Here is a 14,289-nt window from a genome sequence, read left to right on the forward strand (position 1 = left end):
ATTTTGATCGGAATGGCAATAAAAGTATAGAATTTTTTTTAAATTTCAAGATATCTTTTCATTTTGTTGATGTTTTTCTTCACTGTGCAAAAGATCTCCAGTTTGAGTAATCTCATTTGTTTAATTTCGTTTTTGTTGCTTTGTCTGAGGACACTGGTCCAAAAAAAAAAAAAAATTCTGATGTCAAATGGCTTACCATCTCTGTTTTCTTCTGAGAGTTTTATGGTTCAGGTCTCATAGTAAAGCCTTTCATTCAATTTGAATTTATTTTTGTCTATGGTGTAAGATAGTGGTCAGTTTCATTCCTTGGCATGTAGTGTCCAGTTTTTCCAACACTATTTATTGAAATGACTGTCTTTTCCCCATTTTATATTTGTACCTCCTTTGTCAGAAGTTAATTGACATATAAGCATGGGTTTTATTTCTGGGGTCTCTATTCTATTCCATTGATTCATGAATCTGTTTTTGTGCCAGTACCATACTATTATGATTACTACAGCTTGGTAGCATAGTTTGAAATCAGGGAGTGGGATGCCTCCAGCTTTGTTCTTCTTCCTCAAGACTGCTTTGGAGTCTTTTGTGATCCCATACAAATTTTAAGATTCTTGGTTCTAATTCTGTGAAATATACCATTGGTATTTTGATGAGGATTGAATCTGTAGATTGCTTTGAGTGAGCTTTATAATTTAATATATAATTCTGATCATTTATCAGTGATTTTTATTGATAGAGTTAGGATCCTTATGGGTGGGTTTTTCCTTGTTTTTATGTCATTGAAGTGAATGTCTTTTCATAGGTTATTCTCTTATAACATTTCTTTCCGCCAAAGTTATTATTGTTAGTATTTTGTAATATTTACACATTTGGAACACATATATTTCTCTAACTCTTAAGCTAAGTAAATGTTGGCTGGCCTATCAACATAGATCTCTTTAAATTTGCTTAAAATCATTATTGCAGTTGCATGTCATCTAATTATTTGTCATTACTTTATTTGCTTCTCTTTAGTAGAAGTTTCCTGATTTGTGCTTATAATGGGCAGTTGTGTGTCTTGATTTGATGAGGTTCTTTCATTCAACAGTTTTTAATTCCTTTGTTTAAAATCTGCAAAATTCAGTATTCAGCAACATAACTAGTGAGAACTATTGCCTACCTAGGCCTTTTCTTTATCTCTGAAGTGTGAGAGTCATTTTCCAGTTTTTTTTCTCAATTAAAATTAAAATTTGCTGCAAATCCATTTAATATCAATAAATCCCCTAGAACTATGGACTCCGTCAGCATTCAGAAAAGCAAAGGATCCATTCCCACTAATTTCAAACCTGAAAAGAACCATTAAAATTAGTTTGAGAACCACTTACAGCTGTACTCAAGAATAAAATTAAGATTCAAGTACTCTGAAACACTTTACACAAAACATTGAGCTCCATGCTCACTCATCACCATATGCTACACACACAAAAAAATCTGGTACATCAAAGAAATAGAAGACTAAATGTAGGTATTTAATTATAATTCTTAGTATAAAGTGTAACATTATTTAGAACAATAAATAGAAAGGCAGCTATAGGTATAGATGGACATGGATAAACCATGAATATAGCTATAAGTCAATGTCTATCTATATTTATCTATCTATCTATATCTATTTTCATCCATCTATCAGGAGAGAGACTGTGGTTGCTAAATTGAAAGATCTCTGGAGTTTCTTTAAAGCAGTTATTTTCAGCCAATGTTCCTTTTTGAAAGTAAGAAATAAGATTTATATTCATTTGATGCATTTGAAAAATGTACTGAGATAGAAACCGAAGAGACTAATTGCTATATTAATTTTATTGATTTGCTCTGTTTATGGAGTTTTTCCTTCTTTCATAGTAAGTGTAATTTGTCTTATCTCACATATTTTAACATTTTTTAATTGGTTCCCACTGTTTATCTAGCAGTTGATGAAATATTAAGGCAGGAGTATGTGGATAGAAAAGAAAAGTCACACAGCCTTTATTTTCAGTTATAATAGTATGCAAGTGAGAAAACAACATTACTCAGTAACAGTTAAATAAATAAATAATATGGTTTACAATGGACTTACGGAAAGTTAAAGACAACAATGTGGTCACTTACTCTTTAAAACAAAGAGATCTTGTGGCACGGATTGCATGGAGCACTGGGTGTTATAGACAAACAATGAATCATGGAACACTACATCAAAAACTAATGATATAATGTATGGTGACTAGCATAACACAATAAAAAAAAAGAGATCCTGTATAAATAAACTCATTTAAAAAAGGTGCAAGTTGGGGCAACTGGGTAGCTCAGTTGCTTAAACATCTGCCTTCAGCTCAGGTCATGATCCCAGGGTCCTGGGATCAAGCCCTACATTTGGCTCTCTGCTCCATGGGGAGTCTGCTTCTCCCTCTCCCTCTGCTGCTCCCCTTGCTTGTACTCTTTCTCTGTCAAATAAATGAATAAATAAGATACTTGCACTTTCTTTAAAAAAAGAAAATGCAAGTAATACATGTGGTTTGGCTTGAAATTTGAAATAAAATTTGAATTTGAATTAGCGAAAGGAGTGTTTATTTGCAAGACTTTGGCAATAAAAATAAAATGAAATAAACAAAAATAAAACAGAAGAAAAATTTCACTGTATCACTTAAAGTAGAAAGAAGATAGGTTGCTCTAAGGTATGTTTCGATGTGAAAGGGCACATGTCTCAGGGTAAAGACTAAGAAAGGTAATTGCACATAGAAAATAGAAAGATTTCTTTATAATAATTCACTTAAAATTATTTAAAATGTTTGCATACCAGAATAAAACCTTTCCTACTAAAATTGAAACTCACCAAGGATTGAATATGGTACCATTTGTCTATTTCCAAGATTCTCCTTGTTTTCTGTTCAATCCAATCCAGTGCATAAAAGTTCCTGCATGTCTCCTCAAAAACTCCTTTCACAAAAATCAGGGTATTATCCATTACATAATCTTTTAGATCACATTGCTGAACACACTTCTCATCCCAACCTTCTCATCTTTATGATTTACATCCTAATCTGCATGCCGTAATGCCTCTTTAGCAACAGGTAGGGATATTAGGTTAGTTTATCAGAAAGATTTTCACTTTGCTCTTTCACTTCTTAAAAATCTGTAAACAATAGAGTGACTTTCATCAAGTCATTGCAGTTTTCTGAACTACACTGTCTCAAATTATCTTTAGGGGTAATTTCTATCTCTCAAATGAGAAACTGATGAGGAAAACGTATTTGAATTAATTTCCTCCAAACTGGGCCATCAGTATGTTTTAGTCACAGAGTGAATGACAGAGACTATAAACTGATAAGATGTTTGTGTGTGTTTGGACGACAAAATCAGGAGCTGAGCATTTTCTCTAGGAACTGATACAGAACGTTTGTAAGAGTGACAGAGAACTAATGTTTCCATTTTGTTTTATGCACAGGTCCTCTCTCAAAAGTCACAGAGGAGGTATTTCAGGGGGAAAGTGTTTAATAGAAAGTATAACTACTGCTAAAAATAGGAAAATTCAGTCATAAACTACATTTGATCCTTGAACAATGCTGCCATGCAGTTGAAAACCTAAGCATAACTCTTGATTCCCCCCAAATTCAACTACTAATAGCTTACTATTGACACAAAGCATTATTGCTAAGATAAACAACCCACATTTTGTATGCTATATATATTATATATATATATATTTCTTTCTTACAATAAAGTAGTAAACTAGAGAAAACGAAATGTTGTTCAGAAAATCACAAGGAAGAAAAAATACACTTACAGTGCTGTACTGTTTGTTGAAAATAATCTGCATGTAAGTGGACCTGTACAGTTCAAGCCTATATTGTTCAAGGATCAACTAACTGTCCTTTGAGGAGATACCAAAATAAGAATGTTATTGCTGCTGTAGGTTTTCTCATATAATCAGAAACCAAACTAACTTCTGGATGATTATGATTTATTGCAATAAAAATATATTGAATGATAGATTTCCTTTCTCTTCTCTTGGTTCCTTGCTATATAGAGTTTAGTCAGCTCTCTTTATAAACAAACATATTCCCTCATCCAGCGTTCCTGCAACCCAAGTCCCTCTTCTTCATGTTTTTTCACTTCTGTCCATGGTCTCATGTTCTTCAAACTGCTATTTCCCTCAGAGCCTCAGCCTAAATTCTAAGAGCCATATCTATTTTTTGGTTTTAATTTTTCCAGGCCATTCTTGGCAGAATAAAAATTTAAAGGTATTAAAAACTATCCATTTAATAATTTAAGAACATTAAATAAAGACATTTAGCTATATAAACAGCATGCATTATTTTTAAGGACATAACATCACCAGCTAATTTGACTAAGTTCAAATCCCAGTTCAACAAGTTCTGGCTGTGTGATAATGGCTATGCTACATAATATCTCTGTGCCTAACTGTCTTCAGCTATAAAATACGGGTATTTTCATATGTACTTCATAGGCACTGGTTGGTTTACATGAGTTTTATAGTTACACTTAGAACACTGTCTGACATATATTTTCATATTCACGTTTATCATTTTTATTCTCTTTGTACAAACTTAAGCTCTGAAATGGTTAAGAACTTTCCCCTTTTCTTACCGTATTCTCTTGTGTATCAATATGAGCAAGTTCTGATCCCTGTGAAAGGCAAAATTGTTCACTGGCTATCCAATTTTTGGTATCACTGGAAAAATAGAAACACTTCTTTCTTACTCCAATCCATTCACCTGAACATTCCACAGTTTTGGGACATTTGAAAAATACTGGAAATATTGAAAAAAGAAAGAAATTATCAGATAAAAAGTAAGTTAAAGAGTATTTCTTTCATTCTGATGAATCAGGTTTACTTTTATTCCTATGGTTTGCAGTCTGTAAAATTAACTTCACTCATGGGATGATGGACAAATTCAGTTCAGCTGTCTGTAAGGAAAACCACTTAATGGTCGGGCAGTCCATAGTTTATCCAATTTCCCTGGCTTCTTCTTTGAAGAATGGAACTACTGGCCTCTCATAGTCTATATTGCCATCCTCCCCACCCCCCCAAAAAAAGTATAAAATTTAACAACTGACAAAAAGTCCTAGAAACATAAAGACAAATTAGACTTCACAGACTAGGGTGAGAAAGCTCACCTTTACCTTGAGAAATGAAATGCTTTAAGGCAAGAAAGGACATCCAAGCTAGGGAAGTAAAACTCTCTGTACATGACAACACATCATTGGAATATAAGTTAGTAAAACATTTGTTCTACTTCACCAATATTCAGTGCCAAAGAAGCTGGAATCATGAGGAACTGATTTCTGCATAGAGTGTTTTGAAAATTTTCTTTTTCAAGGTTTTAGTTAGGTGTTGAGTAATCAGAATAAGATAAAGTCCTTACCCTCCAACTGTTTGAATAAGTTAATGTAACTAGCAAAGAACCAAGTAAATGTTCAACTGTCAGTTCAACTCCAAAGCCTTCTCTCCTCATTTGCCATGATGTATAATACATAACATTTTACTTATTTATTTATTTATTTATTTAATTTATTTAAATATAAATATATATATATATATTTATATATACTTAAATATATATAAATATTTGGAAGCAGATCCAGGCTACCATACCTAGGTAATGAAATATATTGTGTTTCAATTTTTTAAATTAATTAATGAATGAATATAAAGGTTTCTTATAGAAACACTTCTTTATAAATATTTAAATTCTGGGGCACCTGCTGGCTCAGTTCAAAGGTGCTTGGGACTCTTGATCTCTGAGTCATGAGTTCCCACCCCACGTGGAGTATAGAGGTCACTAAAATAATAATAATAATAATAATAATAATAATGATATAATTATTTAACTGCTAGATATTTAAATATCAATAACATTAAGCTCCAAGGACGCTATGATGACAGAAAAAGCTATATGCAAGAACAGTACTGGTACTCTGTGAATGACAAAGAAAATAAGAATCAAGAGTGCTAAATGTTACTTTAATGTAAGTGCCAACTTAAGTGTTATATTAAGTAAAACATGCATATGGAAAATCAAATTCTGAGACTATTACATGGATCAGGAATTTTAAAACCTACCTTTGAATTATTTTCACAAAATGAGCCATTAATGTCCAGAAGAAAATTAGTATCTTCATTTTTACATATCTACTCCAATAGACAAAATCGCCACAATTCACTTATGTCTTTATTTCATTTTTTTTCTTTTAACATAATAAATATATCATAGAACAACTATTAGTAATGTAACTTAATCTTAATCCAAGAGAAATAAGAGCAAAGAGATACTGCAGCTATATGGGCTGTATTGCATGGTGGTTAAAATACGAGCAATTAGAGCCAGCCAGACAAGAAGAGTCTCGATTCTGGCTCTGGAATTTGTTATTTGTGAGAGGCAACTTACTCACTCAGGCTTCTGTTTCTTTGCCTGTAAATGGATTTCATAATTATAGTTGTTTCTTGTTCTTGTGAGAATTAAATATAAATAATAAATATAGTATAATTAGCATTGGTTCTTCAACTGGTGCAAAGTATGCTCCATTAAAAAACATAACTATTGCTGTTGTTATCTGGTGGTCACTTCAGAATTTATTATTACTTTACTTAAAGATTAAGAACTTCTATAAATTTGGGAACATAACTGTAATGTGAGATTTAGGATATTTAGTTTTTGTTTTTTGTTAAGTGATCTCTACACCCAATGTGGGGTTCAAACTCATGACTCAGAGATCAAGTTGCTTGCTCTACTGACTAAGCCACCAGTGCTAGTTTTTAATTTACTTTTTAAATTGAAGCTAAATATATTAATTTCAGGTATACAACATAGTGATTTGTCAATTTTATATACTACAAAATGCTCACCGTGATAAATATAGTTACCATCTGTCACCTTACAAAGTTATTATATTCTTGACTATATTCCTGATGCTGTATTTTTAATCTCTGTAACTTATCTATTTTATAACTAGAAATTTGTACCTCTTAATGCCTTTCACCTATTTTGCTCATTCCCTCCCTCTTGCAACCACCAGTTTGTTCTCTGTATTTTTGAGTCTGAGTCTGTTTTTTGTTTGTTTATTTTATTTTACTTGTTAGATTCTACATATAATTGAAGTAATATGGCATATTTCTTTGTCTTACTTCACCTCACACAATACCCTCTAGCTCTATCCATGTTGTCACAATGGCAAGATTTCATTCTTCTAATGTCTGAATAATATTCCATTATGTTTATATACCACGTCTTCTTTATGTATTCATTTACAAATGATATATCCAATAAGGAGTTAATATCCAAAATATACAAATAACTCATAACACTAAACCCCAAATAATCCAATTAAAAAATGAAGAGAGGACCTGAATAGATATTTTTCCAAAGAAGACATGCAGATGGCTAACAGACAATAAAAGAATGCTCTTTTTTCCCTAATCATTAGGGAAACTCAAGTCAAAACCATAATGAAATATCACCTCATCCCAGTCAGAATGGCTGGTATCAAGAGAAGACCCAAGAGCATTTTTGAGAGGGGTGCCTGGGTGGCTTAGCCTCTGCCTTCAGCTCAGGTCATGATCCTGGGGTCCTCACCCTCTCTCTCTGCCACTCCCTCTACTTGTGTTCTTTCTCTCCCTCTGTCAAACAAATAAATAAAATCTTTTAAAAAAAGAGTATTTTTGAGAGAGACAAAGTGTATGGTAAAACCTGCCAAATTAGTAGGAACCTGAGAATTTGTCTTTATAAGACCTTTTTGTTACTTCAGATTTGAGAGATCTAGAATTATTTTTGAGATAGGATTGACCCTAATGGGCACAAAGAACCATAGAAAGTTTATGAGCTCAGCCACTCACCTGCTATCACAAGAATGACCACTATGAGAAGTATGATGCACATACAAAGGTATAACATCCAGCATTTTTTCAACTTGCAAACTGCAAAATAAATAAATATCTACTGTAAAATTTGCAGAGAAACCCTGCCTGAATATTTTCATTTATTCTCCTTCATAGTAATCAATTTTAAAACTCAAATTAAAAGCATCTATATTGGGTACCTGGATGGCTCAGTGGGTTAAGCCTCTGCCTTTGGCTCAGGTCATGATCTCAAGGTCCTGGGATCAAGGCCTGCATCAGGCTCTCTGCTCAGTGAGGAGCCTGCTTCCCCCTCTCTTTCTGCCTGCCTCTCTGCCTACTTGTGATCTCTCTTTCTCTGTCAAATAAATAAAATCTTTTAAAAAAAGAGTTTAAAAAAAAGCATCTATATCATAAAGTAATAAAGGATACAATGGCCTTATAAAATGCAAAGATGGAAAGTACCAATGACCACTGTAGCTGTTCAGATAGGGCATCAGCGGTGGAGAAGATCACTTAGACTGGTTGAAAGGAGGGAGGAAAGGCAAGGTTATTTCAAAGGTAGAAATAGTGTGAATGGTGGATTGTAGTCAAGAAAGTATAATGTTCAACAAAAGGGCTATGATCAGACAAATGGCTACGAAAGATACACAAATCAACAAAATCAAAGATCGGGGAGAAAGGAAAGTCATAAGGTCATTTGACAGAAGAAGCATGTAAGATAAATCATTTTCTTTATTCTTAAGCAATAGTGGGAAATTTAATGCATTTAAGCAAGGAAATGCCAAGATAAAAGTAGTAATTTGTGGTAAGCAGAATGAATTAGAGAGGGGATTTGGCACTCATGGAAATGTTATGAGGTGAAGAAAAGAAAACAGTAATAATTTTAGGGGTGCCTGGGTGGCTCAGTGGCTTAAGCCTCTGCTTTTGGCTCAGCTCATGAACTTAAGGTCCTGGGATCAAGCCCGGTGTCAGGTTCTCTGCTCAGCAAGGAGCCTGCCTCCTTGCCTCCCCTTTGCCCCCCCTTCCCCGCTTGCCTCTCTGCCCACTTGTGATCTCTGTCTGTCAAATAAATAATAAAATCTTTAAAAAAGTAATAATTTTAGCAGTGATTAAGATCATCTTGTTTGACAAATTATTGGCAGATGTAGAAAGAATGTTTTCCATCCACACATTTAAATGTCAGAAGAAAGGATTTGGGGAGGCAGAAAGATGGCAGAGTAGGAAGACCCAAGTCTCCTCTCATCCCATGAACACAATTAAAGAACTATCAAATTATCTTAAATACCCTATAAGTCCACCTGAAGACTGACAGAACAAACTTGTAGAGAGCAAAATGAAGTCTCTCATGTTAAGCAGGGACCTATGACGAGCTGTGACACAAGTACTTAAAGGATCTATGAGGGGCACCTGGGTGGCTCAGTGGGTTAAAGCCTCTGCCTTCGGCTCAGGCCATGATCCCAGGGTCCTGGGATCGAGCCCCGCATCGGGCTCTCTGCTCAGCAGGGAGTCTGCTTCCCCCTGTCTCCCTGCCTGCCTCTCTGCCTACTTGCGATCTCTGTCTGTCAAATAAATAAATAAAATCTTTAAAAAAAAAAGGTACAACATCTACAAGATATCGCTGGGACCAGCATCGATAGACAGTCCAGAATTGATAAGAAACAGGTCTGCAGAGGCCTAAGACCAATTAAATCCATTTAAAAAGGAGAGGATTTTTGCAGCACGCTGTCAGACTCATCAGACATGACTTCTCCATGTGACCACTTAAAAAGGCAACTTCAGCTGCTGAAGGCTCCACCTGACTGATCTCAACAGAGTGAGGTTCTTCACTGCTTGAACATAAAAAGCAGTAAGTGCCAAGAGTTGACTCAAACCAGATAAGTCTCATCTCAACTGTGCACCCATAGACTGACATTGTGTTTAGTTTATTAACTTCCTATACCCTTTCATTATCTTGGTTTTTTGTCTGGTTTATCCTATGTTCTGCTCTGTGTGTTGTATAGGAGCCAAGTTTAATCACACAGTGAAATGTCATTGAGTTTGAAATCCTGAAGCTGCTTTATAATTGTGATTAACTTTGCTTTATGATTGAATAAAGTCGAAATTGTGGAAAGACACAACTCATGTATGCACATGCATACCATGCTCATGACAAAACTCCATAATAAAAAAGAGAGAGGATGCCACATCGAAGGAGGTAAGATATGTGTTTTACTTTATTTATTTTTTTTTAAAGATTTTATTTATTTATTTGACAGACAGAGATCACAAGTAGGCAGAGCAACAGGCAGAGAGAGAGGGGGAAGCAGGCTCCCTGCTGAGCAGAGAGCCCGATGTGGGGCTCGATCCCAGGACCCTGGGATCATGACCTGAGCCGAAGGCCGAGGCTTAACCCACTGAGCCACCCAGGCGCCCCAAGATATGTGTTTTAGAGGAGAAATAGATCATGGGTGCCATGAAGGGGAGAGAGATGTGGTTGTAGACAAGGACAAGAGAGAGAGGAGCACACAGGGGATTGCATAAGAACATTTCCCCAAAGACACTGGCTTGCAAAATCAGAGAGGCTGAATTTTATGAATTCTTACAATGAACAGAGCTTAAAGCCTGGAGTTTTAAAGGTCCGCTGGCTTGGCTGGAATACTTGCCTCCATCCCAGTGCAGTGGGCCCTCCTCCAGAAGACCAGTGCAAACCCCTGAGTACCTAATGTTTCCCAACAAGAGAGTTCTGCAGGGCTTTAGTTCTGGCGGAGATGACATCAGGTCTCATTTCACAAGCGCACCAGAGCACATCTAGTTAAAACTCACTGCATTTTGTATTTTTGTTTGATTCCACTTTCTGAGAAATTCATTTAGAAAGGGTCTATGAGTAGCAATTACGTTAAATTTTTACATCTGAAAAATTTCCCCCAACATCTGATAGACTGAATTAAAAACCTGAATTTAAGCATTTTCTCCTTTATAAATGTGAAGAATTTGTTCTGTTCTTTTTATGCAGCTGCTGTTGCTGATGAGCGACCTACCATTCAGAGAAGGATTTTCATTATCTTGAAGTTCATTTGGTTTGTGTGGTTTCCTCCTCTTTGAGGCCTTTCAAGATTTTCTCTTTATTCTTGATGTTTTGAAATTTAGTATAAGTCATCAAATTATGAAAAATCCTTTTAACCTTTCTTTTCAGCATTGTGTATGCTTTTTCAAATTCTAGACTCATATTTTTCTTCACTTACGATATTTTTTCTTCTGCTACTGCTAGTAATATATCCATCCCCTTACACTTAACTCTATCTGGGACTCCCTTATACACCACACCTCTAAACTTTTTAAAAACCTAAGTTTTTTATTTTTCAATGATATCAAAGAGACTTACTCAGTGGCATGAGGATACAAATTCTGATATGAAAAATCAGTCATTCTATTAATTCATCCTTGAACAAGTTCTTTAGTGTACAAAAAAATAACAGTCCATAGATATCTGCTTCCACCCTTAAAAAATAACCTAGGGAAAATACAAAAGTGAGGGAAAGACACACAGACTTGAGAAATTACAGGAAGCGCTGCTAGAACCCCCTGTGGAGATCCAAGGCTACTCTATGTGCATGTGAGTGTATGTGTGTGCATTAATGGTGAGTGAGTGGTAAGGCTCCAGGCTTGCAGTTGGGAGATGCAGCAGTATAAAGAGACAAAATACAAAATGCATTCGAGGAAACTTTTTGCTTTTTGCTTTTGCTTTCTTCCATCTGGCCTTTGGACAATTATTGCATGTTCTACAACCCAAAAGCCACCTAGGCCTCCTGAGTGTATGTGATGAGTACTCAAAATCCATGATGGAGAGAAAGTCTGAATTTATTTTACTGTGGTAAAAAAAAATAAAAATAAAATATTTTATAAAAAATTAAATAAACAAAATAAATTTAGCACTTGAACCACTCCTAAGTGAATAATCACTGGCATTACATATATTTAGTAAAGAAATATTCTTCTAATTAAAATTTCTCAAAATTGAAATTGTCTTGTAAAACAGAGATATTATCATTAAAAATATTCTAGTATAGAAATTTCTGCTAGATTCAGTCAATCTTTACACTTCTTCAAAAGCCCCTTTCAGCTTCTTTATCTTCAAGCCACTTCCAGATTTTCTCTATGTATATTTCCTATAATATCAAGATGATGCTGGGGAAACAACAAAAGAACCGGACACCTAATGATTCTGAAAGTCAACTTGACCCAAGCACATACATTTAAAAACATCTTCATTCACTTCAGCAGGATATTAGCTATTTCTATCCATCCTTGGTCTGTGCTGGTTGAGACAGAGAAAGCAATCTTGGTTACAGGATTGGGTAAAACTGTGGTAAATAACTTCTCTTTGCTGTAAAATTACATTTAAAAAACCTTTTTATTGGCATATAATGCACACACCATAAAATTCACCCCGAATATCTTCATACATACAAGCTTACACTCTAACAGAGACAAAATTCCATACCTTCTACTAAATTTTGCATTGTTTTACAGAAGTGCTTTCTCTGCCTCATAAACTTTAGTAGTTTTCCTCCTTAAGAGGTCAGCATTATTAGGCTGTTCTGTATTTGGTTTGTTTTTTCCCCCTTCATTCTCCCTCACCCAAAGGAACTTACTTATCCTGTGTTTCCAGTTATCATGCCTGCCATCATGCTGCTCTGGGGTGATCATGGCAACTGTGGTGATTGATCCAAATCAAAGAAGATAACTAGAAGGACTTACAGACTTGGATCACAAAAAGCCAAGCAAGCTTTCTGTATAACAGGAGCGAAACAACTGACAACACATTTATTTAATCCAAGGAGAAGTGGTGAGTAATCAGTCTTATCAGTTCAGATCAGAGATAAATGTGAACACATCATTAAAAATGGAAAATTGACTCATCCAAAAGCATGTTTGCACAAGAGTATTATAAAATTGGCAGAATATTTTTGTCCACAAATAATAAAAAGTCCTGTGTGCCATATTGCGTGGAACACACAGAAAAAAATGTTCATCTTATTAAAGCACTCCTTACTATTTCTTGGAATTATCTCACTTCCCATTTTTATAAAAGGTCAAATCATTAATAGTAATTACACACACACACATTATTCATTCTGTATAGGTTCAAGTGCAGTTATTACATGATTTTGAGAAAGCTATTTAACTCTGTTGCTCAGTTCTTCTGTAAAATTGAGAGTAAATTATACTTACCTATAGGAATGTTGCAATGGTCAAATGAGATACTACATGGAAAATACTTAGAATAATGATGCCTGGCATTTATGTCAAGTGTATCTATTTCAATCATCTATCTATCATCCATCTATCATCTATTTATCCATCCACACACATATTATGGTACATCATCACTTTAAAATCTACTCGTGAATTTTACAGCATACATGTGAACAAAAATAGAACTATATATTCCTTGAAGATTTCATGTATGAAGCTGTATTATGTTTTTAAAAATTTATATCTTTAAGTCATTCATTGGTTAGATCAATGATTTACATTAATGATGAGTCAACATTTCTCTCTGGATTTGCCATACAAATTTATGCAGTTATGACAACTGAATTCTATGTATAACTCAACTTTCTGTGCAGAGCCAGCCCTCTTTCATATCTGTAAAACTGAGAAGCTTATATACAGATGCTAGCAACCACCCGCTAAGTTTTATTTAATCATGCTAGGACGGTTGGTCCATGCTTTATGGACTTTGGGAAAGAGCCACTTTTGGAATCAGAAAGAACGGATTCTAATCTTGGGTCTAGAATTTCCTATTTTTTTTTGGATTTCTGGAAAGTTACATTGAACTCACTTCATTGGATATTCTTTATTGGTGTTGTAGAAACACCTATATTCCCCATTCTGTTTGGAAGTCTGTTAAATGAGATGACAAAGTATGCTGGACACAGAAAGGGCATAGGATGCATTCAGTGACCTTGAAGAACTTTTCTTCTCTTACGTGCTCTTTTACAATCTTGCATACGCATATATTAAAGCACTTCACATTTTGCATTGCAGTTACTTTTTTTGTCCCAAGTCCAACAGGAGCAATCAAGTAGTTTAGCAAAGCCTAAAATAATCTTCTATTTGCTCATTATTTAAGAAAAATTGAGATGAAATATTCTCAAGAGAGAATTATTGTGTTTGTAAATATAAAAAGAAAATATAGACTGAAACATTAAGTACTAAAATGTGCACAGATTTTTAATGAAAACTAGATGTTGACCCTCACCCTTGGTCCCTTAGATTCCTATTCAAATGTGATTTGGGATCTAAATCCCTCAGCTTTAGTGAAAGACCAGAGAAACCCCATCATTTCTTCAAGTTACCGGGCTTCTTTCCTCACATTCTGCTCCTTCTCTCAATAGTTATGTTCTGCTCACCATGACTTACATCCCAAAGTCTGATTCAGT

The 14,289-nt window shown here is 34.7% G+C and overlaps 1 protein-coding gene across 1 annotated transcript; it reads right to left on the reverse strand.

Moving 5' to 3' along the window:
* Nucleotides 1-655: 655 nt before the first annotated feature.
* On the reverse strand, nt 656-12,650 carry CLEC2A (C-type lectin domain family 2 member A). Its single transcript, XM_032854959.1, is given in 5 exon segments — nt 656-1,319; nt 2,840-2,943; nt 4,615-4,778; nt 7,862-7,942; nt 12,496-12,650. Coding segments are annotated over 5 exon segments (507 nt in total). The 5' UTR covers nt 12,551-12,650; the 3' UTR covers nt 656-1,216.
* Between the last annotated feature and the right edge of the window lie 1,639 nt (nt 12,651-14,289).

The sequence above is a fragment of the Lontra canadensis genome, unplaced genomic scaffold (assembly GCF_010015895.1).
Source record: "Lontra canadensis isolate GAN:19392208 unplaced genomic scaffold, GSC_riverotter_1.0 scaffold9, whole genome shotgun sequence".
In the NCBI taxonomy this organism is placed as follows: Eukaryota; Metazoa; Chordata; class Mammalia; order Carnivora; family Mustelidae; genus Lontra; species Lontra canadensis.